Below are 22,319 nucleotides of genomic sequence, written 5' to 3' on the forward strand. Positions count from 1 at the left end.
CTCAGTCGCTCTCTCACTCAGTCGCTCTCTCACTCAGTCGCTCTCTCACTCAGTCGCTCTCTCACTCAGTCGCTCTCTCACTCAGTCTCTCTCTCACTCAGTCTCTCTCTCACTCAGTCTCTCTCTCACTCAGTCTCTCTCTCACTCAGTCTCTCTCTCACTCAGTCTCTCTCTCACTCAGTCTCTCTCTCACTCAGTCTCTCTCTCACTCAGTCTCTCTCTCACTCAGTCTCTCTCTCACTCAGTCTCTCTCTCACTCAGTCTCTCTCTCACTCAGTCTCTCTCTCACTCAGTCTCTCTCTCACTCAGTCTCTCTCTCACTCAGTCTCTCTCTCACTCAGTCTCTCTCTCACTCAGTCTCTCTCTCACTCAGTCTCTCTCTCACTCAGTCTCTCTCTCACTCAGTCTCTCTCTCACTCAGTCTCTCTCTCACTCAGTCTCTCTCTCACTCAGTCTCTCTCTCACTCAGTCTCTCTCTCACTCAGTCTCTCTCTCACTCAGTCTCTCTCTCACTCAGTCTCTCTCTCACTCAGTCTCTCTCTCACTCAGTCTCTCTCTCACTCAGTCTCTCTCTCACTCAGTCTCTCTCTCACTCAGTCTCTCTCTCACTCAGTCTCTCTCTCACTCAGTCTCTTTCTCACTCAGTCAAATTCAAATTTTTCAAATTCAGGCTGCTTTATTGGCATGAAAAACATTGTGTCAATATTGCCAAAGCAACAATGTATACAATATACATTGTAATAAAATTATAAACAATGACATAATAATATAGAATGGCAGTAAATAATAATACAAAATTAAATATAAAAATAGTAACAATAAAATGGTAACAGTCAATAATCGAATGTAATGTAATAAAAAAATGAAACTATAACTAACTTATAACTAAATAACGGTCATAAATAACGGTCATCTTCATCATTACATCGGTACTACAACTACTATCATCATTACCACTACTACCACCACCACCATCACTAAACTGCTATCATTAAAAAAAAGCTCTGCGGGCTTTTTCTTTGAGTGCATTCACTGCCCTATTAAAGTTTCCCGATGCAGATATGGTCAGACCAAGGTAGGTGTAATTTTTTGTGTGTTCAATTATGGTGTTGTTCAGGGTGAATTTATATTTGTGTTTCTGACATCTGTTTTGTTTTTGGAAAATCATGATTTTAGTTTTTGGGAAATTTACTGCCAGGGCCCAATTATGGCAATATTGCTCTAGAATATTAATGTTCTGTTGAAGACCTTCTCTGGTTGGTGATAGAAGTACCAAGTCTTCAGCATATAGCAGGTATTTCACCTCTGTGTCAAATAGTGTGAGTCCTGGGGCTGGAGAATGGTCCAACATGTCTGCTAATTCATTGATACAAATGTTGAAAAGATTTGGACTCAAACTACAGCCTTGTCTCACACCTCGACATTGTGAAAAGAATTCTGTTCTTTGGTTTTTGATTTTTATTGCACACTTGTTTTCTGTGTACATACATTTTATTAAGTCATACACCTTACCACCAAGCCCACTTTGGAGAATTTTGTAGAATAGCCCTTCGTGCCAAATAGAATCAAATGCTTTTTTAAAGTCAATAAAGCAAGCAAAGATTTTGCCCTCTTTTTTTTGGTGGACGTGTTTATTAATTAGTGTGTGTAAGGTGTATATATGGTCAGTAGTGTGATGGTTAGGGAGAAAGCCAATTTGACATTTAGTTATTTTTTTTTCTTCTTGAAGACAGGTTTGAATTCTTGAATTCAAAATGCTACAGAAAACCATTCCCAAGTTACTGTTTACACAAATTCCCCTGTAATTATTGGGGTCTGATTTGTCTCCACTTTTGTGGATAGGGGAGATGAGCCCCTGGTTCCAGACATCAGGGAAGCAGCCAGAAGTTAAAACCATGTTGAACAATTTAAGCACAGCATTTTGCAACTCAGGTGTGCTGTTTTTCAGCATTTCAATTCTGATGTTGTGTAGACCACAAGCCTAATTTGATTTAATAGATTTGAGCTTTTTGTTGGGTTATTGGGTAATCTAATGGATTTTGGTTGTTTTTAATGACCAAAATCTCAGTTTCTCTCTCTGTCTCTCATTCTCAGTCTCTCCCTCGGTCTCTCCCTCGGTCTCTCCCGCTCTCGGTCTCCCCCGCTCTCGGTCTCCCCCGCTCTCGGTCTCCCCCGCTCTCGGTCTCCCCCGCTCTCGGTCTCCCCCGCTCTCGGTCTCGGTCTCCCCCGCTCTCGGTCTCGGTCTCCCCCGCTCTCGGTCTCGGTCTCCCCCGCTCTCGGTCTCGGTCTCGCCCGCTCTCGGTCTCCCCCACTCTCGGTCTCGGTCTCCCCCACTCTCGGTCTCGGTCTCCCCCACTCTCGGTCTCGGTCTCCCCCACTCTCGGTCTCGGTCTCCCCCACTCTCGGTCTCGGTCTCCCCCACTCTCGGGCCCCCCCCCCCCCCTCGGTCTCGGTCTCTCGCTCTGTCGGTCTCTCTCTCTGTCTCTCGGTCTCTCTCTCTGTCTCTCGGTCTCTCTCTCTGTCTCTCGGTCTCTCTCTCTGTCTCTCGGTCTCTCTCGGTCTGTCTCTCGGTCTCTCTCGGTCTGTCTCGGTCTGTCTCGGTCTGTCTCGGTCTGTCTCGGTCTCATTCTCGGTCTCATTCTCGGTCTCTCCCTCTCTCATTCTCAGTCTCTCTCTCTCTCTCTGTGTTTCGGTCTCTCTCTCTCTCGGTGTCTCGGTCTCTCTCTCTCTCGGTGTCTCGGTCTCTCTCTCTCTCGGTGTCTCGGTCTCTCTCTCTCTCGGTGTCTCGGTCTCTCTCTCTCTCTCGGTGTCTCGGTCTCTCTCTCTCTCGGTGTCTCGGTCTCTCTCTGTGTCTCTCTCTCTCTCGCTGTCTCGGTCTCTCTCTCTCGGTGTCTCGGTCTCTCTCTCGGTGTCTCGGTCTCTCCCTCATTCTCGGTCTCTCTCTCTCGGTGTCTCGGTCTCTCTCTCTCTCGGTGTCTCGGTCTCTCTCTCTCGGTGTCTCGGTCTCTTTCTCTCTCTATCGGTCTCTCTCTCTCTCTCTCTCTCTATCGGTCTCTCTCTCTCTCTCTCTCTCTATCGGTCTCTCTCTCTCTCTCTGTGTTTCGGTCTCTCTCTCTCTCTCGGTGTCTCGGTCTCTCTCTCTGTCTCTCGGTCTCTCTCTCTGTCTCTCGGTCTCTCTCTCTGTCTCTCGGTCTCTCTCTCTGTCTCTCGGTCTCTCTCTCTGTCTCTCGGTCTCTCTCGGTCTCTCTCGGTCTGTCTCGGTCTGTCTCGGTCTGTCTCGGTCTCATTCTCGGTCTCATTCTCGGTCTCTCCCTCTCTCATTCTCAGTCTCTCTCTCTCTCTCGGTGTTTCGGTCTCTCTCTCTCTCGGTGTCTCGGTCTCTCTCTCTCTCGGTGTCTCGGTCTCTCTCTCTCTCGGTGTCTCGGTCTCTCTCTCTCTCGGTGTCTCGGTCTCTCTCTCTCTCGGTGTCTCGGTCTCTCTCTCTCTCGGTGTCTCGGTCTCTCTCTGTGTCTCTCTCTCTCTCGCTGTCTCGGTCTCTCTCTCTCGGTGTCTCGGTCTCTCTCTCGGTGTCTCGGTCTCTCCCTCATTCTCGGTCTCTCTCTCTCGGTGTCTCGGTCTCTCTCTCTCTCGGTGTCTCGGTCTCTCTCTCTCGGTGTCTCGGTCTCTTTCTCTCTCTATCGGTCTCTCTCTCTCTCTCTCTCTCTATCGGTCTCTCTCTCTCTCTCTCTCTCTATCGGTCTCTCTCTCTCTCTCTGTGTTTCGGTCTCTCTCTCTCTCTCGGTGTCTCGGTCTCTCTCTGTGTCTCTCTCTCTCTCGCTGTCTCGGTCTCTCTCTCTCGCTGTCTCGATCTCTCTCTCTCTCGGTGTCTCGGTCTCTCTCTCTCGGTGTCTCTCCCTCATTCTCGGTCTCTCTCTCGGTCTCTCTCTCTCTCGGTGTCTCGGTCTCTCTCTCTCTCTCTCGGTGTCTCGGTCTCTCTCTCTCTCTCGGTGTCTCGGTCTCTCTCTCTCGGTGTCTCGGTCTCTCTCTCTCGGTCTGTCTCTCTCTCGGTGTCTCTCTCTCGGTGTCTCTCTCTCTGTCTCTCTCTCTGTCTCTCTCGGTGTCTCTCTCGGTGTCTCTCTCTCGGTGTCTCTCTCTCGGTGTCTCTCTCTCGGTGTCTCTCTCTCGGTGTCTCTGTCTCGGTGTCTCTGTCTCGGTGTCTCGGTCTCTCTCTCTCGGTGTCTCGGTCTCTCTCTCTCTCTCTCTCGGTGTCTCGGTCTCTCTCTCTCTCGGTGTCTCGGTCTCTCTGTCTCTCTGTCTCTCTCTCGGTGTCTCGGTGTCTCGGTCTCTCTCTCTCTCTCTCGGTGTCTCGGTCTCTCTCTCTCTCTCGGTGTCTCTCTCTCGGTGTCTCGGTCTCTCTGTCTCTCTCTCGGTGTCTCGGTCTCTCTCTCGGTGTCTCGGTCTCTCTCTCGGTGTCTCGGTCTCGGTGTCTCGGTCTCTCTCTCTCGGTGTCTCGGTCTCTCTCTCTCTCGGTGTCTCTCTCTCGGTGTCTCGGTCTCTCTGTCTCTCTCTCGGTGTCTCGGTCTCTCTGTCTCTCTCTCGGTCTCTCTCTCGGTCTCTCGCTCGGTGTCTCGGTCTCTCTGTCTCTCTCTCGGTGTCTCTCCCTCATTCTCGGTCTCTCTCTCGGTCTCTCTCTCTCTCGGTGTCTCGGTCTCTCTCTCTCTCTCTCTCGGTGTCTCGGTCTCTCTCTCTCTCTCGGTGTCTCGGTCTCTCTCTCTCGGTCTCTCGGTCTCTCTCTCTCGGTCTGTCTCTCTCTCGGTGTCTCTCTCTCGGTGTCTCTCTCTCTGTCTCTCTCGGTGTCTCTCTCTCGGTGTCTCTCTCTCGGTGTCTCTCTCTCGGTGTCTCTCTCTCGGTGTCTCTCTCTCGGTGTCTCTCTCTCGGTGTCTCTCTCTCGGTGTCTCTGTCTCGGTGTCTCTGTCTCGGTGTCTCGGTCTCTCTCTCTCGGTGTCTCGGTCTCTCTCTCTCTCTCTCTCTCGGTGTCTCGGTCTCTCTCTCTCTCGGTGTCTCTGTCTCTCTCTCGGTGTCTCGGTGTCTCGGTCTCTCTCTCTCTCTCTCTCGGTGTCTCGGTCTCTCTCTCTCTCTCGGTGTCTCTCTCTCGGTGTCTCGGTCTCTCTGTCTCTCTCTCGGTGTCTCGGTCTCTCTCTCGGTGTCTCGGTCTCTCTCTCGGTGTCTCGGTCTCGGTCTCTCTCTCTCGGTGTCTCGGTCTCTCTCTCTCTCGGTGTCTCTCTCTCGGTGTCTCGGTCTCTCTGTCTCTCTCTCGGTGTCTCGGTCTCTCTGTCTCTCTCTCGGTCTCTCTCTCGGTGTCTCGGTCTCTCTGTCTCTCTCTCGGTGTCTCGGTCTCTCTGTCTCTCTCTCGGTGTCTCGGTCTCTCTGTCTCTCTCTCGGTGTCTCGGTCTCTCTGTCTCTCTCGCGGTGTCTCGGTCTCTCTGTCTCTCTCTCGGTGTCTCGGTCTCTCTGTCTCTCTCTCGGTGTCTCGGTCTCTCTGTCTCTCGGTGTCTCGGTCTCTCTGTCTCTCGGTGTCTCGGTCTCTCTCTCGGTGTCTCGGTGTCGGTGTCTCGGTCTCTCTCTCTCGGTGTCTCGGTCTCTCTCGGTCTCATTCTCGGTCTCTCTCTCTCGGTCTCATTCTCGGTCTCTCTCTCTCGGTCTCATTCTCGGTCTCTCTCTCTCGGTCTCATTCTCGGTCCCTCTCTCTCGGTCCCTCTCTCTCGGTCCCTCTCTCTCGGTCTCTCTCTCTCCCCACGGTCTCTCTCTCTCCCCACGTCTCTCTCTCCCCCCCACGTCTCTCTCTCCCCCGGTCTCTCTCTCTCCCCCGGTCTCTCTCTCTCTCTCTCTCCCCCGGTCTCTCTCTCTCCCCCGGTCTCTCTCTCTCCCCCGGTCTCTCTCTCTCTCTCTCTCCCCCGGTCTCTCTCTCTCCCGGTCTCTCTCTCTCCCCCGGTCTCTCTCTCTCCCCCGGTCTCTCTCTCTCTCTCTCTCTCCCCCGGTCTCTCTCTCTCTCTCTCTCTCCCCCGGTCTCTCTCTCTCTCTCTCTCTCCCTCCCCCGGTCTCTCTCTCTCTCCCCCGGTCTCTCTCTCTCTCTCTCTCTCCCCCGGTCTCTCTCTCTCTCTCTCTCTCCCCCGGTCTCTCTCTCTCTCTCTCTCCCCCGGTCTCTCTCTCTCTCTCTCTCCCCCGGTCTCTCTCTCTCTCTCTCTCCCCCGGTCTCTCTCTCTCTCTCTCTCCCCCGGTCTCTCTCTCTCTCTCTCTCCCCCGGTCTCTCTCCCCCGGTCTCTCTCTCCCCCGGTCTCTCTCTCTCTCTCTCCCCCCCGGTCTCTCTCTCTCTCTCTCTCTCTCCCCCGGTCTCTCTCTCTCTCTCTCTCTCTCCCCCGGTCTCTCTCTCTCTCTCTCTCTCCCCCGGTCTCTCTCTCTCTCTCTCTCCCCCGGTCTCTCTCTCTCTCTCTCCCCCGGTCTCTCTCTCTCTCTCTCCCCCGGTCTCTCTCTCCCCCGGTCTCTCTCTCTCTCTCCCCCGGTCTCTCTCTCTCTCTCCCCCGGTCTCTCTCTCTCCCCCGGTCTCTCTCTCTCCCCCGGTCTCTCCCTCGGTCTCTCCCTCGGTCTCTCTTTCCCTCCCTCGGTCTCTCTTTCCCTCCCTCGGTCTCTCTTTCCCTCCCCCGGTCTCTCTTTCCCTCCCTCGGTCTCTCTCCCTCCCCCGGTCTCTCTCTCCCCCCCGGTCTCTCTCTGTCCCCCGGTCTCTCTCTGTCCCCGGTCTCTCTCTGTCCCCGGTCTCTCTGTCCCCCGGTCTCTCTCTCTCTCTCTTCACCAGGCATCATGGAGAAGTCAAGTGGAGCCACCCTTCTTCCTGTGCCAGAGCAGTCTCTTCCTGTCCTCTATGGAGAATATCTGGTGACGAGTGAAGTCACTGACACTATTGGTGGTCTTCCTGATGCAGGAAGGAGAGGTGTCATAGGCCAGCTGTCCTCCTGGCCCTTACCAATACTGGAGTGTGTGTGTGAGTGTGTGTGTGCACATGCATGCGTGTATATGTACTGTATGTGCGAATGTGTGTGTGTGTGTGTTTGAGAATAAAGGTCTGATTATAGATGAAGAGGCAGGGTGGAGTGTGTGTCACAGGATGAGAGTGTGAGTTTGTGCATGGTATGTGTGTGCGTGCGTGTGTGTGGGTGGGTGAATAAAGGTATGATTATGGATCTTGAAGAGGCAGGGTAGAGTGCATGTTCTGAAGGCGCCTGGGTGATGGCACTTGTTTTTTTTTATCCCTTGACGGTTTAAAAAGGTAAACCACTAAGTTCCTCAGCTCAATACACAGAGTACTTAGAGCTGGTGAGATATGAGAAGGAGGAGGAGAAGGGGGAGGAGAAGACCACCCAGTCTAAGGGGAGAATCCTCATTTCCACTTAAATTAGATTTTTCACTTAGTCATGCATTGATGTCAATGGGAGACTAAGTGAGAAGTTAGATGAATATTCAGGGGTGAATTCTAAGCGTTAGGAATCTCGTCGAGGTGACGAGCCAGGCGTAAACGTTATCCTTATCGGATCCTATTACTGCTGCGTTTGGGCTTCTGAGACGAAGTATTGAATTCCTTCATAGAAGCCAAGTTAAACAGCTTCACGTCATGGCAATTCAGCATTGTATTACTGTGTATTACTGTGTATTCACATCCCCGGAGGTCCGATCAACCAAATGAAATGAAATTGTACAGCTCCAAGACGTGGGAATGCAGGGCTGAGTACAGGATCGTTTAGTCTGTTCTAAGTGTATGTTATACACACAGACAGACGAAGGACGGATGGACAGACAGGCAGGCAGGCAGGCCGACAGATACGCACGCGCAATACTTGCCATTATGTTGCTTTTCCTAATGGCATTTTCTCACATCCCACATACGTCATATAGTCCCAGCACACTATCAAACATTGCTCTCAGTAAATAGCCACAAAACACAGATTCATATAATTAGAATGGTCACACACTGAACAAAAATATAAACGTAACATGCAACAATTTCAAAGATTTTACTGAGTTACAGTTCATGTAAGGAAATGAATAAATTGAAATAAATGCATTAGGCCCTAATCTCCAGCAGGAATATTTCACTGGTCATCCCCAAAGCCAACACCTGCTTTGGCCGCCTTTCCTTCCAGTTCTCTGCTGCCAATGACTGGAACTAATTGCCAAAATCACTGAAGCTAGAGACTTATATCTCCCTCACTAACTTTAAGCATCAGCTGTCAGAGCAGCTTACCGATCACTGCACCTGTACACAGCCCATCTGTAAATAGCCCACCCAACTACAACATCCCCATATTGTTATTTTTTGTTGTTGTTGCTGTTTTGCACCCCAGTATCTCTACTTGCACATTTATCATCTGCACATCTATCACTCCAGTGTTAATGCTAAATTGAGATTATTTCGCAACTATAGCCTATTTATTGCCTTACCTCCCTAACCTTACTACATTTGCACACACTGCATATAGATTTTTATATTGTGTTATTGACTTTACATTTGTCTATCCAATGTGTAACTCTGTGTTGTTGTTTTGTCGCACTGCTTTGCTTTATCTTGGCCAGGTCGCAGTTGTAAATGAGAACTTGTTCTCAACTGGCATACCTGGTTAAAAAAAGGTGAAATAAATATTAAAATCAAATAATCTATGGATTTCACATGACTGGGAATACAGATATGCATCTGTTGGTCAGAGATAACTTAAAAATAAAGGCAGGGGCGTGGATCAGAAAACAAGTCAGTCTTTGGTGTGACCACCATTTGCCTCATGCAACGCGCGACACATCTTTGCATCGAGTTGATCAGACTGTTGATTGTGGCCTGCGGAATGTTGTCCCACTCCTCTTCAATGGCCGTGCTGGATATTGGCGAGAACTGGAACGCGCTGTCGTACACGTCGATCCAGAGCATCCCAAACATGCTCAATGGGTGACATCTGGTGAGTATGCAGGCCATGGAAGAACTGGGACATTTTCAGCTTCCAGGAATTGTGTACAGATCCTTGCAACATTGGGCCGTGCATTATCATGCTGAAACATGTGATGGCAGCAGATGAATGGCACAACAATGGCCCTTAGGATCTCGTCACGGTATCTCTGTGCAATCAAATCGCCATCGATATGATGCAATTGTGTTTGTTGTCCGTAGCTTATGCCTGCCCATAGCCTATGCTTTACAGGGAACCAATAAGCAGGGCAATGCAAACACACTGGCAAAGTTGTCTTTGTCTGCCTGCCTGGGCAAATGCACTACATTCACATCATAAGAATGAGGCAGGTAACTTTTAGACCAGATAGCTGCATCTGTACCTCATATTAATTTAAATGACTTATGTAAGTAAATGTGTGATAGAAATGTCATAATTTGCTAACGTTAAAAGGTTTATTTTGGAGGATTTCCGCATAACGACAGTCATAACACTGCCAAAGAACGATAACATTAGCCGTTATGAAATGACTCCCCAGGTGTTGCTAACACCTAGCCAACATAAACCTCTTCAAATCAAGAAACTACTTCCACCAGCGAGGTCCAGCTTCATCACAGCTTTCCTGGCTCCACCATAGCCCACTAAAACACGTTTCAGTATAAGGAGAGAGCTCCGCATCCTGTTTGGCTGCCAGTGCATTTAACATTTAGCAGTCTGTCCACTTTAGACGGGCCCTAATCGGCGCTCCAATCTGGCTGTCTGTTGATGGGAAGAGCAGTTAGCGAGCTAGCACTAACCGTTTGTGAGAAGAGCAGTTAGCGATTTAGCTATGGGAATATTTGTGTGTGTGTGTGTGTGTGTGTGTGTGTGTGCGCCTCATAGCCACAGCACAGCCGAACCCAGTGGGACTGTCTGCCAGTAGGAATATCAGCAAGCCGCTGCTCTGCACTGAAGCCCAATAGAGTAAACAGAAGCAGAATGTTCCAAGGAGAAGCCAGCCAAAAGCCAAAAACCCTTTGAAGCAGAACTGACTGAGTGAAAGTGACACTTAGTTGAAGGCTGCTTAGGAAGGCTACCACCAGCCAAGGGATGAGGGATACATTGACACAAGTAGTCAATTGGAATAGACGTGGGTCTGTGTTTGTTAGCAACACGGCTTGGCACTCTTTGCTCTCTTCTCCTTCCTCCGACAGCGCCATATGATGGGTGCCAACACAGAGTACTTGATGTTTTAGCGCTGCACTGCCCAGTGGTATCTCCTTAATGTTTTGTAGGCCCGGTGCCAACACTTTCAAAACGGCCCTCCACATCCTACTTTGGTCCCTTCGCTATCGCTGGTTTGACTGGTTTGGTATTAAGCTATATAGTGGAACCCTTACGCTCACCTATTCAAAATAGATTAGATTACTGATTGCATGAAGGGGTGGAGGAAATAACAATGCATTTCAACATCAGAACAGGGCTTTACAGTACAGTACATGGGTCCTCCTATCTCCACTTCCTAGTGCTATTTTCTCTCTGTAACTCTATTGGATTGTGCACATTTTAAAATGGTCCACTTCCTTTCCTTTTCCCGATTCCTTCCACCTCCCCTGCATTTGAGTCACACATAATTTCACACTAGCAATTACGCCGACGGAGGGAAGCCACCCTCGAATTATACACACACACACGTCTGGTCCGGGAGCTTGGCAGCCAGCCGGGCGTATGACTAGGCCATGAAAAGTGACCTCACATTTCGGAGGGAAACAAGTTTCTCTGCACTAAGCTGAACTGCAATTTTCATATCTAACAAAACATTTGGGGATACATAATATGGTTTTAGAGTGAACTCTCAATAGTGGAAAATTGAGGGCAAGTGCTGTATGACAAGTACATGACTTGGCATTATCAGTTCCCCAGAAGAGCAAACGTAATGTCAACAGTGTGTGTTTTACCCTTTGGAAGGAACTATGCCGAAGACCACTACCCTATTTGATTGAATATTTCCAGGGTTGCTTCCATCTCGTGGGTGATAATGTGAGTGTGTTGAGGGAACGCGATGTGATTTAGTGATCCCGGCGTAACCAGTTAATGGACTGACTGTGTGTACATATTTCCAATTTCCTACAGCCCTGTTTGTGGTGTGGGGGTATCCATATTTTTATTCGGGGAGGGAATTTCACATGTATTGTAAGTAATTACACAAGCAGCAAATGAAATTGTAGTCATCGTACTGAATCCGAATGTGTACCAACACTGAAAAGACACCGTAGGACTACACTACTAAATACATGTGTATGTGATTATTATGTAACTACAGCTGCATTAGCTATAATTAGCATAAAGAGGGAACTGTTTCCTACAACATCCCATATCAAAGAAACCCTAAAAATTACTGTTTTTAACCACTGCACAATGTTTTTCAGTAGTATTAATATTTTGGCCTTGGAAGTAAAATGCAGTACCACTTTATGCAGTAGCACTTAGCAGATTGCCTGATTGGACCACCTTTTATGCTGTCCATTCTACGCCTGACTGAAATCATCCGATACAGAACCAACAGTTAAAACACACACACGCACACGCACACACACACACACACACACACACACACACACACACACACACACACACACACAAAAGAGAAAAAGACATGAAAATTGAGTCGTGACTCACTAAACACATGTAAAAGAGAAACCCGTGTTTCTGGCTAAGCCCACACAGATATACCCCTGGGTATGTTTAAAAAGGTTTTTTCAAAAATGGACAGGGTTTGTCGTGACTGTACATGGGCAGCGGCCAAAAGTAGTGCACTATATAGGGAATAGGGTGCTATTTGGAAATCACACACAGTATTGATCTGTATACCAAAGGGAATTGACCCGTGTCTCTGTAGGCTGTAGACTGGAGGCTTTTATTAAGTGATAGTTGCCTCACCACATGCTGTCTCTTGGCTGCTGTCACTCAAAAACAGACAATGGTGATTTTTGGTATGACAACCAGTTCACTTCCTCTATTGAACTGTGAACAGGTGTTTTTACAATAGAATGGTTTTCAAAGCCTGGGCCTATTGATGCGATTGACAATTGTGTAGATCGAAATCGATGTAGGCTCAGGTTAGAGGGAACATACATGCACATGGGCGCACACACCCACAAGAATGAACACACACACACAGATTGCCAGGAATCAGCGGTGATGACTGCCCGGTGGGAGCGAGCCATACTGTGAATGGATTTGTGGCCAGAAGCGGTTTCTTTCTTATCAATCAATATGGGGCTGTAACAGGCAACTGACAGCTAAAGTGGCTGGGGACTGATGGTTGGGACTGATTGTGAAAAGGTAAGAGGAAGCTCTGTCAGCCATTACACACCATAACCCCACTGGGGAAGAAGGCAACGGATGTGCCCGAAATGGCACCCTATTCCCTTCATAGTGCACTGATTTTGATCAGATCCCTGTGGGCTTTGGTCACCATTAGGGCACTATAAAGGGAATCGGGTGCATTTGGGACACACAATGAGAAATAGATTTGTCTGAGAGATGGTCCGGTCCGGAGGCCTACCTGTGACCTGCAGCTTGTCCCCTGTGATGTCACACTTCAGGTAGAGGCGTCCCCTCCTCTCGGTGTGGTCCGTCCCGCACATGCTGGGCACGTTCATCACACACTGATTGTGCACGTTCATGTCGCAGGCTGAAGGGATGCAGACACACAGGAAGACAGACAGAAAGAGAGAGACGACATTAAAGAGGTACCAGGAGAGACGGAGAGACAAACTAGAAAAGTTGGTTTAAGCAAAAACTGATGTGCTTTATTTATAAAGTCAAAAGGCCAGGTGTTGCTAGGGAATCATTTATATCGCAAAACTGATTTCATCCTGAACAAATTGTAACTGTGCTGTTTACATGTGAAAACATGGATACTGTATCTCAAAACACCCATCAGCATCTACAAACATAGTCTCAAATCAAAATCAAATCAAATGTTATTGGTCCCATACACATGGTTAGCAGTTGTTAACTCGAGTGTAGCGAAATGCTTGTGCTTCTAGTTCCATCAGTGCAGTAATATCTAACAAGTAATCTAACAATTCCCCAACAACTACCTAATACACACAAATCTAAAAGGAGTGAATGAGAATATGTACATTTAATATATGGATGAGCAACGACAGAGCGGCATAGGCAAGATGCAATAGATGGTATAGAATACAGTATATACATATGAGTAATTAAGATATGTAAACATTATTAAAGTGGCATTGTTTAAGTGACTAGTGATCCACTTATTAAAGTGGCCAGTGATTGGGTCTCAATGTAGGCAGCAGCCTCTCTGAGTTAGTGATTGCTGTTTAGCAGTCTGATGACCTTGAGAGAGAAGCTGTTCTTTAGTCTCTCGGTCCCTGCTTTGATGCACCTGTACTGACCTCGCCTTCTGGATGATAGCGGTGTGAACAGGCAGTGGCTCGGGTGGTTGTTGTCCTTGATCTTTTTGGCCTTCCTGTGACATCAGGTGCCATAGGTGTCATGGAGGGCAGGTAGTTTGCCCCCAGTGATGCGTTGTGCAGGCCGCACCACCCTCTGGAGAGCCTTGTGGTTGAGGGCGGTGCAGTTGCCGTACCAGGCTGTGATACAGCCCGACAGGATGCTCTCGATTGTGCATCTGTAAAGGTTTGTGAGTGCTTTTGGTGACAAGCCGAATTTCTTCAGCCTCCTGAGGTTGAAGAGGCGCTGTTGTGCCTTCTTCACAACGCTGTCTGTGTGGGTGGACCATTTCAGTTTGTCTGTGATGTGTACGCAGAGGAACTTAAAAACTTTCCACCTTCTCTACTGCTGTCCCTTTGATGTGGATAGGGGGGTGCTCCCTCTGCTGTTTCCTGAAGTCCATGATCATCTCCTTTGTTTTGTTGACGTTGAGTTTGAGGTTGTTTTCCTGACGCCACACTCCGAGGGCCCTCACCGCCTCCCTGTAGGCTGTCTCGTCGTTGTTGTTGGTAATCAAGCCCACTACTGTAGTGTTGTCTGCAAACTTGATGATTGAGTTGGAGGCGTGCATGGCCACACAGTCATGGGTGCACAGGGAGTACAGGAGGGGGCTGAGCACGCACCCTTATGGGGCCCCAGTGTTGAGGGTCAGTGAAGTGGAGATGTTGTTTCCTACCTTCACCACCTGGGGGGCGATCCGTCAGAAAGTCCAGGATCCAATTACACAGGGCGGGGTTGAGACCCAGGGCCTCCAGCTTGATGATGAGCTTGGAGGGTACTATGGTGTTGAATGCTGAGCTGTAGTCATTGAAAAGGCATTCTTACATAGGTATTCCTCTTGTCCTAGATGGGATAGGGCAGTGTGCAGTGTGATGGCTATTGCATCGTCTGTGGACCTGTTGGGGTGGTATGCAAACTGAAGTGGGTCTAGGGTAGCCAGTAAGGTAGAGGTGATATGATCCTTGACTAGTTTCTCAAAGCACTTCATGATGACAGAAGTGAGTGCTACGGGGCGGTAGTCATTTAGTTAAATTATCTTTGCCTTCTTGGGTACAGGAACAATGGCGGCCATCTTGAAGCATGTGGGGACAGCAGACTGGGATAGGGAGTGATTGAATATGTCCGTAAACCAGAGGTGGGACCAAGTCATTGTTTTACAAGTCCCAAGTCAAGACAGGCAAGTCGGAGTCAAGTCCCAAGTCAAGACAGGCAAGTATCAAGTCAAGTCTCAAGTCTTTAACTTTGAGTTTTGAGTCCTAAACAAGTCATAATGTGCTCTTTTTTTCACCTTTATTTAACCAGGTCGGCCAGTTGAGAACAAGTTCTCATTTACAACTGCGACCTGGCCACGATAAAGCAAAGCAGTTCGACACATACAACAACACAGAGTTACACATGGAATAAACAGACATACAGTCAATAATACAGTAGAAAAGGTCTATATACAGTGTGTGCAAATGAGGTAAGATAAGGGAGTTAAGGCAATAAATAGGCCATGGTGGCGAAGTAAATACAATATAACAATAAAACACTGGAGTGATAGATGTGCTGGAGATGAATGTGCTACGCGTGATCTTCACCAAATGTAATACCATTTCATATTTTTAACAAGAGTAATAGTTAGTAATAGAGTAATAGTTAGTATATTACATTTATGCAAATCATGAATGCTTTTAAAAATATCTATATATTTATTACTTTCCAAATAAACATTATATTTCCATGGAAATACATGGGTAGCCATGAGAAAGATATCTCCCCCCCCCCCCCAATAGTGATCGAGGATCGCTATGGGGCGCAATCTGGCGATGTAAGCTTGTACACGATCGCCCAACTTTGTTTTTGGAACATCAGGCAGGATTTAGGCTACCAACTGCCTAGCCAGTTGTAGCTCAAACTTGGGTGCAATGATCACGTTCCCGCACTGACTGACTGTGTGGAGGCTCATTGATTTAACGTTACGCTAGCCTACATGATACACTAGTAATACAATAAAATATATAGCTGTCGGCTATATTAGCCACGACATAACGTTCTTCGTGCTGCTTCAAATGTCGAACAAAGTTGGAAATTGTTGCACCTCCATCTGTAATTTTCTTCCCGCATGTTTTGCAAGTTGCAATCCGTTTTTTGTTGATACAGCTTTGTCTTTACAGCCGAAAATAATAATTTTGGGTATGATCTTTGCAAAGGCTCCATCTGAATTCACCCGCCGATGTTCCTCTGCACTGCCACGCACAATTTAATTGGCTGCTGTCCGATTCATGTAATCCGTTAAGTGAAGAGTAGATGCGCTGCACACTTTTTTTAGTAGCATATTCTTTAATATTTGGGCTTGGGGAGGGTATCAAGTCAGGTCGAGTCATAAGGCTCAAGTCCAAGTCAAGTCACGAGTCATTGGTGTTAAAGTCAAAGTCGAGTCATCATATTTGTGACTCGAGTCCAAGTCATGTGACTCGAGTCCACACCTCTGCCGTAAACACACCAGACAGCTGGTCTGCGCCTGCTCTGAGGACGCGGCTAGGGACGCCGTCTGGGCCAGCAGCCTTGCGAGGGTTAACACGTTTAAATGTTTTACTCACGTCGGCCACGGAAAAGGAGAGGGGGGGGGGGCGCAGTCCTTGTTAGTGGGCCGCGACGGTGGCACTGTGTTATCCTCAAAGCGGGCAAAGGTGTTTAGTTTGTCTGGAAGCAAGACGTCGGTGTCTGTGACGTGGCTAGTTTTCTTTTTGTAGTCCGTGATTTCCTGTAGACCCTGACACATACGTCTCGTGTCTGAGCCGTTGAATTGCGACTCCACTTTGTCCCTGTACCGGCATTTCGCTTGTTTGATTGCCTTGCGGAGGGAATAACTACACTGTTTATATTCAGCCATAATCCCAGACCTCTTTCCATGGTTAAATGGGGTGGTTTGCGCTTTCAGTTTGGCCCGAATGCCGCCATCCATCCGCGGTTTCTGGTTAGGGTAGGTTTTAATAGTCACAGTGGGTACAACATCTCCAATGCACTTCCTAATAAAAACTCACTCAACGAGTCACCGTATAGGTCGATGTTGTTCTCTGAGGCTGACCAGAACATATCCCATATTGCCTCTAGTCTATAACGTGGCAACACACAATTAAAAACAAATGATGATAATCTAATTTGCAGTAGGATTAGAACAGCCAGCATGTGCCAAACTCATTTTCCACCATAACCTAATCCCTATTTACATATAGCCCTGAGTCATAATTAGTATTAAACGCCAGCTCTGGTGAAGAGATATGAGGCACTATTTACCATTGAATTAATCATTTGTGCTTTATCACATATGAAAATCATAAACTTGAGGGAACTGTACTAATAACAGGCCCGCAGCAGCTTTGATAATGTATATTTAAAGATCTCTGGAAAGAGTGAATCATGTGAATCGTGTGTGGGTTTCAGAGGGGAAACTGCTGGAAGGAATGGACAGAAAACGGAAATGCAGTTTTAAATAATGGAAATCATCATTGGGCATTGCACAGGACACGTCATTGTGTCCTGTGCAGTATGAGTGACGTCAATAAAGCTAGGTTTAAATATATTTTGAACCCATCTAAAGCCTTGTTTCCATTGGAAGTTTGAAATCAACCCGGGTTGGGCCTCGGTGGGTTAGCTCATATTGTGTTTCCACTGCTTCCAGAATTTAGAAATTATGTCATGTTGCTAGGTAGCCAATGTGACTGTGTAGCTAGCTTTGCTAATGTTGCTAGCTAGCTACCAACATTTTGTAGAAAGTCCTTTTGCTACAACTAGCTAGATAACTAGCCAGCTAGCAAGATGTTGAAGAAAGAATTGAATTCACCCTCACCACGCTGTAACTAAGGTTACCCCATACTCCTGCCAGTGCTTGCCAGACTCAGAGCCATGTATTCATAAGGAACAAAAATATAAATGCAACATGCAACAATTTTGACAATTTTACTGAGTTACAGTTCAAATAAGAAAGTTAGTAAATTGTAATACATTCATTAGGCATTAATCTATGGATTTCACATGACTGGGAATACAGATATGCATGTTTTGGTCACAGATACCTTAAAAAAATGTATGCCTCAGAATGTCCTCAGGATCTCGTCACGGTATCTCTGTGCATTCAAATTGCCACCGGTAAAATGCAATTGTGTTTGGTGCCTGCCCATACCATAAACCTACCACCACCATGGGGCACTCTGTTCACAACGTTGACGTCAGCAAACCTCTCGCCCACCCAATGCCATACATGTGGTCTGCAGTTGTGAGGCCGGTTGGAAGTACTGCCAAATTCTCTAAAATGAGGTTGGAGGCGGCTTATGGTAGAGAAATTAACATTAAATTGTCTGGTAACAGCTCTAATGGACATTCCTGCAGTCAACATGCCAATTGCATGCTCCTTCAAAACTTGAGACATCTATGGCATTCTGTTGTGTGACAAAACTGCACATTTCAGAGCTGCCTTTTATTGTCCCCAGTACAAGGTGCACTTGTGTAATGATCATGCTGTTTAATCAGCTTCTTGATATGCCACACCTGTCAGGTGGATGGATTATCTTGGCAAAGGAGAAATGCTCACTAACAGGGATGTAAACAAATTTGAGCAAAACATTTTAGAGAAATACGTTTTTTTAGGCATTTGGAACATTTCTGGGATCTTTTATTTCAGCTCATGAAACATGGGACCAACACTCTACATTTTTGTTCAGTGTAGCTTGCTAGCTAGCTAACCAAGCAAACCAGACGACATCAACCGCGATGGGTGTAACATCATCGCTCCACTATTGGTTAGATTGGCCATAGCCAGGTGCACCGCGTGCCCGCTTAAGGTTTATATCGCAGGTTGTGTATAGTGATCCCCAGGCTAAGTGGATGGAGAGATACATTACTCACTGTCACACTTCATCCCCTGGTGGATGAGACCATACAGGAGAGAGCCACAGTGGTCGCAGAAAGTGGGGCTGCCATAGGTGTGGATCTTAAACTTGTGCTTGGTTCTGGGGTCCTGCAAAGACAAAAGAGACATGGTGAGTAGTTGGTTAAGTGTGATCATGTATAATACGCAGTACGATCAGAGTGGTATGCCACAGAAAGAAAAGGTACCCAAAACATGAATGTAGAGCTTGAAAAAAAGTGTTTTTATCAACTCCAGACTGTACAGTTCAAGTTCCTTTTCCACAGATACAGTAATGACGGAAACGCTGTTCAACTGAGCCAGACATGGCAGGATATGAAAAATATATGAGAGTAATAATTGGAGTCGATACATGAGATAACGAGATGAGTCTGCGCTAGTCATTTCATTTGAATGAAACACTTTTAGAACTTGTACTGCCTATATAAAGAATGTTCTTCTTTATATAAGCACTGGCTTGAAAAAGTATCTTTCTATGAGGAAAAGAAGCAAACATGAAATGAATTAGACAAGGCTAAGGGCAAAATCATTTCTGCAAGGACTGTTCTAATAATGAAATAGGGCCATTTTTTTACAGAATTCAAAATGAGAGGACATTGTACTTTTCTAAATAGAACCATCACAATCTCCAAACCTCTAATTCTATTTTGCACTGACTGGCTTGCTGTTAAATGGTCTGTAAAAAAACACAATAAAAAGCTGTCAAAAGCATGTCCCGCAGGCTCAGAACTCCCAGCGCTGATCGTGCATCGATTGCAATCGGCACGCTTGCTTTTTACATTTTCATTAACCACTCATACGTGGAGGCCACACTTGAGGTGAAAATCCAACTTCTGCAGTCGGTCAATCACTGTAGACTGATTGTCTGAGCCACAGCCATGGCTGCACCTTATGTTACATTTGGACTTTTTATTAGCTGGAACTGATCTACTGTACTACAGTACTCTTAGTGCTACTCCTACATCTTGCATACAAAGCCTTCAGAAAGTATTCACACCCCTTGACCCTTTTTCACATTTTTCTGTGTTACAAAGTGGGATTAAAATGAATTTAATTGTCATTTTTGGTCAACGATCTACACAAAATACTCGGTAATGTCAAAGTGGAAGAACATTTAGAAAATTGATTTAGGATTGACATAAAGGGGTTGAATACTTATAGACTGAAGACATTTCAGCGGTGAATTTTATTTTATGGAATGTTTTTGGGGAATAAGTAAAGGGGTGTGTGTACTTTCTGAAGGCACTGTACTGCGACACACAAAGAAATGGAACAGTGACTTTGTAGCAGTAGCGTACACAACATTATATTCCGAACTGGTAATAGCAGCAAAAACAGTCTACAACTGTACATACCAATAAGCTTTGTTGTAATTGGGCGAGAATGTGTCACTCCGGAATTGGTTTGTGTGAGGCAAAGTGCAACAGACCATGGCCTTCATGTACCAGTTCAGTACCTGGCTAATCCACAACCCCGTCCTCCAGGCGATGCTGGTGCATTTAAATCAGTCTTATACACTATTAATGATTTGGTATACATTGTGAAAAAAAATTGGTTTTCATGGAGAATCACAGTATATCAATCTGTTTCAAAGAGAGTAGGTGAGAAACTGATTGGATGACTAACAGATGTCAGAAAAGTCAAGGATAGATATTATACACCGATGTTGACTTGGGGTTTCACTAGAGTTGTAGACATGTTCTAGTAATGTATATCATTATAAAATAACATGTATGAACTGACGTCAGTACCCCCGGGTGTTCAGAGTAGAAGTTGGCCTTAGACACAGATCTAGGATCAGCTTTCACTCCTCAAACTGGAACTTCAACAATAGGAGGAAAAACAAAACACTGATCTTAGAGCAGTGTATACGGGCAACTCCATCCTACTACACTACTTTTCCGAGGGAGAAAATAACCAAACAATCCTTAGTGAATGGTTGGTTACTACGGTCATTGACATGACAACATGAGTCATAATAGGATACGAAGTGCTCAAAGAGCTCAAATGAGTAGTAATTTAAACAACCTTTGATACTCCTCTATCTTTCATATTTGCAGGCCACGGTTGATTGACACAGAGAGCGTTGGGCATCTTTTCCTTGTTTCCCTCGACAATGAGCCATGTGTGTATCAAAGCAGTAGACTTCTGACACCATAGTATCACCTGACATGATTATCTCTCCTTGCTTATCACTGGATCATCAAGGACAGCTCTGAAGTCAGTATACAGCCCTCCAACAGCCATCTGCAACACCTGGATAGGTGTGCTGTGAAACTGATCCCAGACCAGGACCGGAGCGTTACTGAGGCCCAAAGAGCATGGTGTGCCAATGTAATATACCTCTAAGATCAAATAGGAGTGTTGCCCTTGGAGCATGGAGCATGGTGAACAAAGATAAAAAGGTCCAAGCAAGTGTAAGAGATCAGAAGGATAGAAAACGTGTCCCGGTATTGCAGCCTATCATAGATCAGTATGGTAGGTAGACTCCCTGGAGCAGTAGTACTACATGTAGAGTGTGAACAGCTTCACTATGGTGTCTGGTTTTCTGTTATAATCTCCAAACGTGACCATGTGTTTACATAGCGGGGTTAACAGCACCTGTTTAGAATCAGGCCAACGGTACAGCTTTACGAGACGCAACACCTCATCAGATCCTTGTCCGTACTGTAGTTTGGATAGTCAAATCACGGCAATTATCACAAGGACTCAGTTTTATATCCACGGAGAACAGGAAGTTAGAAATAACAGAGTTTAGTCCTACAGGGGCCGGTCAGAACAGAGTATGCCGAGCTTCGCTGGAAATGAAATCTATTGTAAATCCATTGCCCATCGTAAGAATGTAATAACTGAAATAAATAAATAAAACCGTATAAAAAGATAGAAAGTCAATTACGATGTTCAAAGAGATGTTGATAATACCGCCATTAAAGAGATCATGAGATAAAGTAAAGAAGAAGATGAGATGGGGCTCTACATGGAGAACATCTACTTCGTACCTACAGGCTGTGGCGTCATGAAACTGTGTCGGCCGGTTACTGTCATGCAAAAGAGTGCCGGGCCCACGGTAATTGACCGTTAATTAACATAAACACATTTAGTATCTCCAGGCCTCAACGCATACAAGTTGCTGATGTGTGCCTTTGCAACATGTACTTTTAAAATAGTATAATAAATCAATTGAATATACGCCATCACAATAAATCCACAATTTATTTTAGTCAGGTCTAAAGAAACATTTTTATATGAAGAAAATGTATTTAAGAAGAACAGAATATGAGTTGGCCTACTGTATGTTATCTGGCTATACGCCATGCCATAGGCTGTAGCCTTGTTCATTTAGCATGTTGAGCATAAAAGTGATCATTTGGGGAAAAAAATGCTATATAATGCTAGATTTAGAGTTATCTGGCAACTAGTTGTGAATGATACAAACCTTAGAATTTCTTAGAAATCTAAAAATGGGCTGCATGATGCGACTAAAGGCTACTGATGATTTGAGAAAGTTGCAAAAAAAGCATGCATTCTGTTACTTGCCTCAGGCTGCACACGCTGTTCCTCTCATCAAGTGATCAAACTTTTACCCATCAGATTATTCACAATTTAATCTCGTCTGTACTAATATGTAAAACTAGTTTTGATTTAGAATGGCCCATTATCCGCCCAAATTCTGTATGCCATGGGCTCTCCAACCTTGTTCCTGCAGCTACCCAGTGTTTAACTTAGGAAACCAAGTGAAATCTGTCCGGGAACATCGATAGTAACATACTTTCGCAACGAAACATATTTCGGCACCTTCTGCACGCTCGATAAACGAATAAAGGAGAAAGAGGAGGAGATGGACATGAATGGTGGTGAGATATTCTGTATAGCTAAAAGGTAATGTCACCCAATGAATTATTAAAATTCCCTATTATAGGCTATTCAAAATCACCCTGCACAACCAATGAGCCTCGGGCTATACGTTCTCTCCCAGACTC

At 46.2% G+C, this 22,319-nt stretch overlaps 1 protein-coding gene across 1 annotated transcript in view; it reads right to left on the minus strand.

Annotated features, from left to right (window-relative positions):
• Positions 1 to 22,319, minus strand: part of LOC120065642 (protein kinase C alpha type) — a 218,668-nt gene that overhangs the window by 72,778 nt on the left and 123,571 nt on the right. Inside the window, exons 4-5 of the mRNA XM_039016710.1 lie at positions 18,318 to 18,429; positions 12,511 to 12,639 (exon numbers count right to left, since the gene is read on the minus strand). Of these exons, the coding sequence (XP_038872638.1) occupies positions 12,511 to 12,639; positions 18,318 to 18,429 (241 nt within the window). The remainder of the gene's footprint in view (positions 1 to 12,510; positions 12,640 to 18,317; positions 18,430 to 22,319) is intronic.

This window comes from Salvelinus namaycush, chromosome 2 (assembly GCF_016432855.1).
Source record: "Salvelinus namaycush isolate Seneca chromosome 2, SaNama_1.0, whole genome shotgun sequence".
NCBI classification, from domain to species: domain Eukaryota; kingdom Metazoa; phylum Chordata; class Actinopteri; order Salmoniformes; family Salmonidae; genus Salvelinus; species Salvelinus namaycush.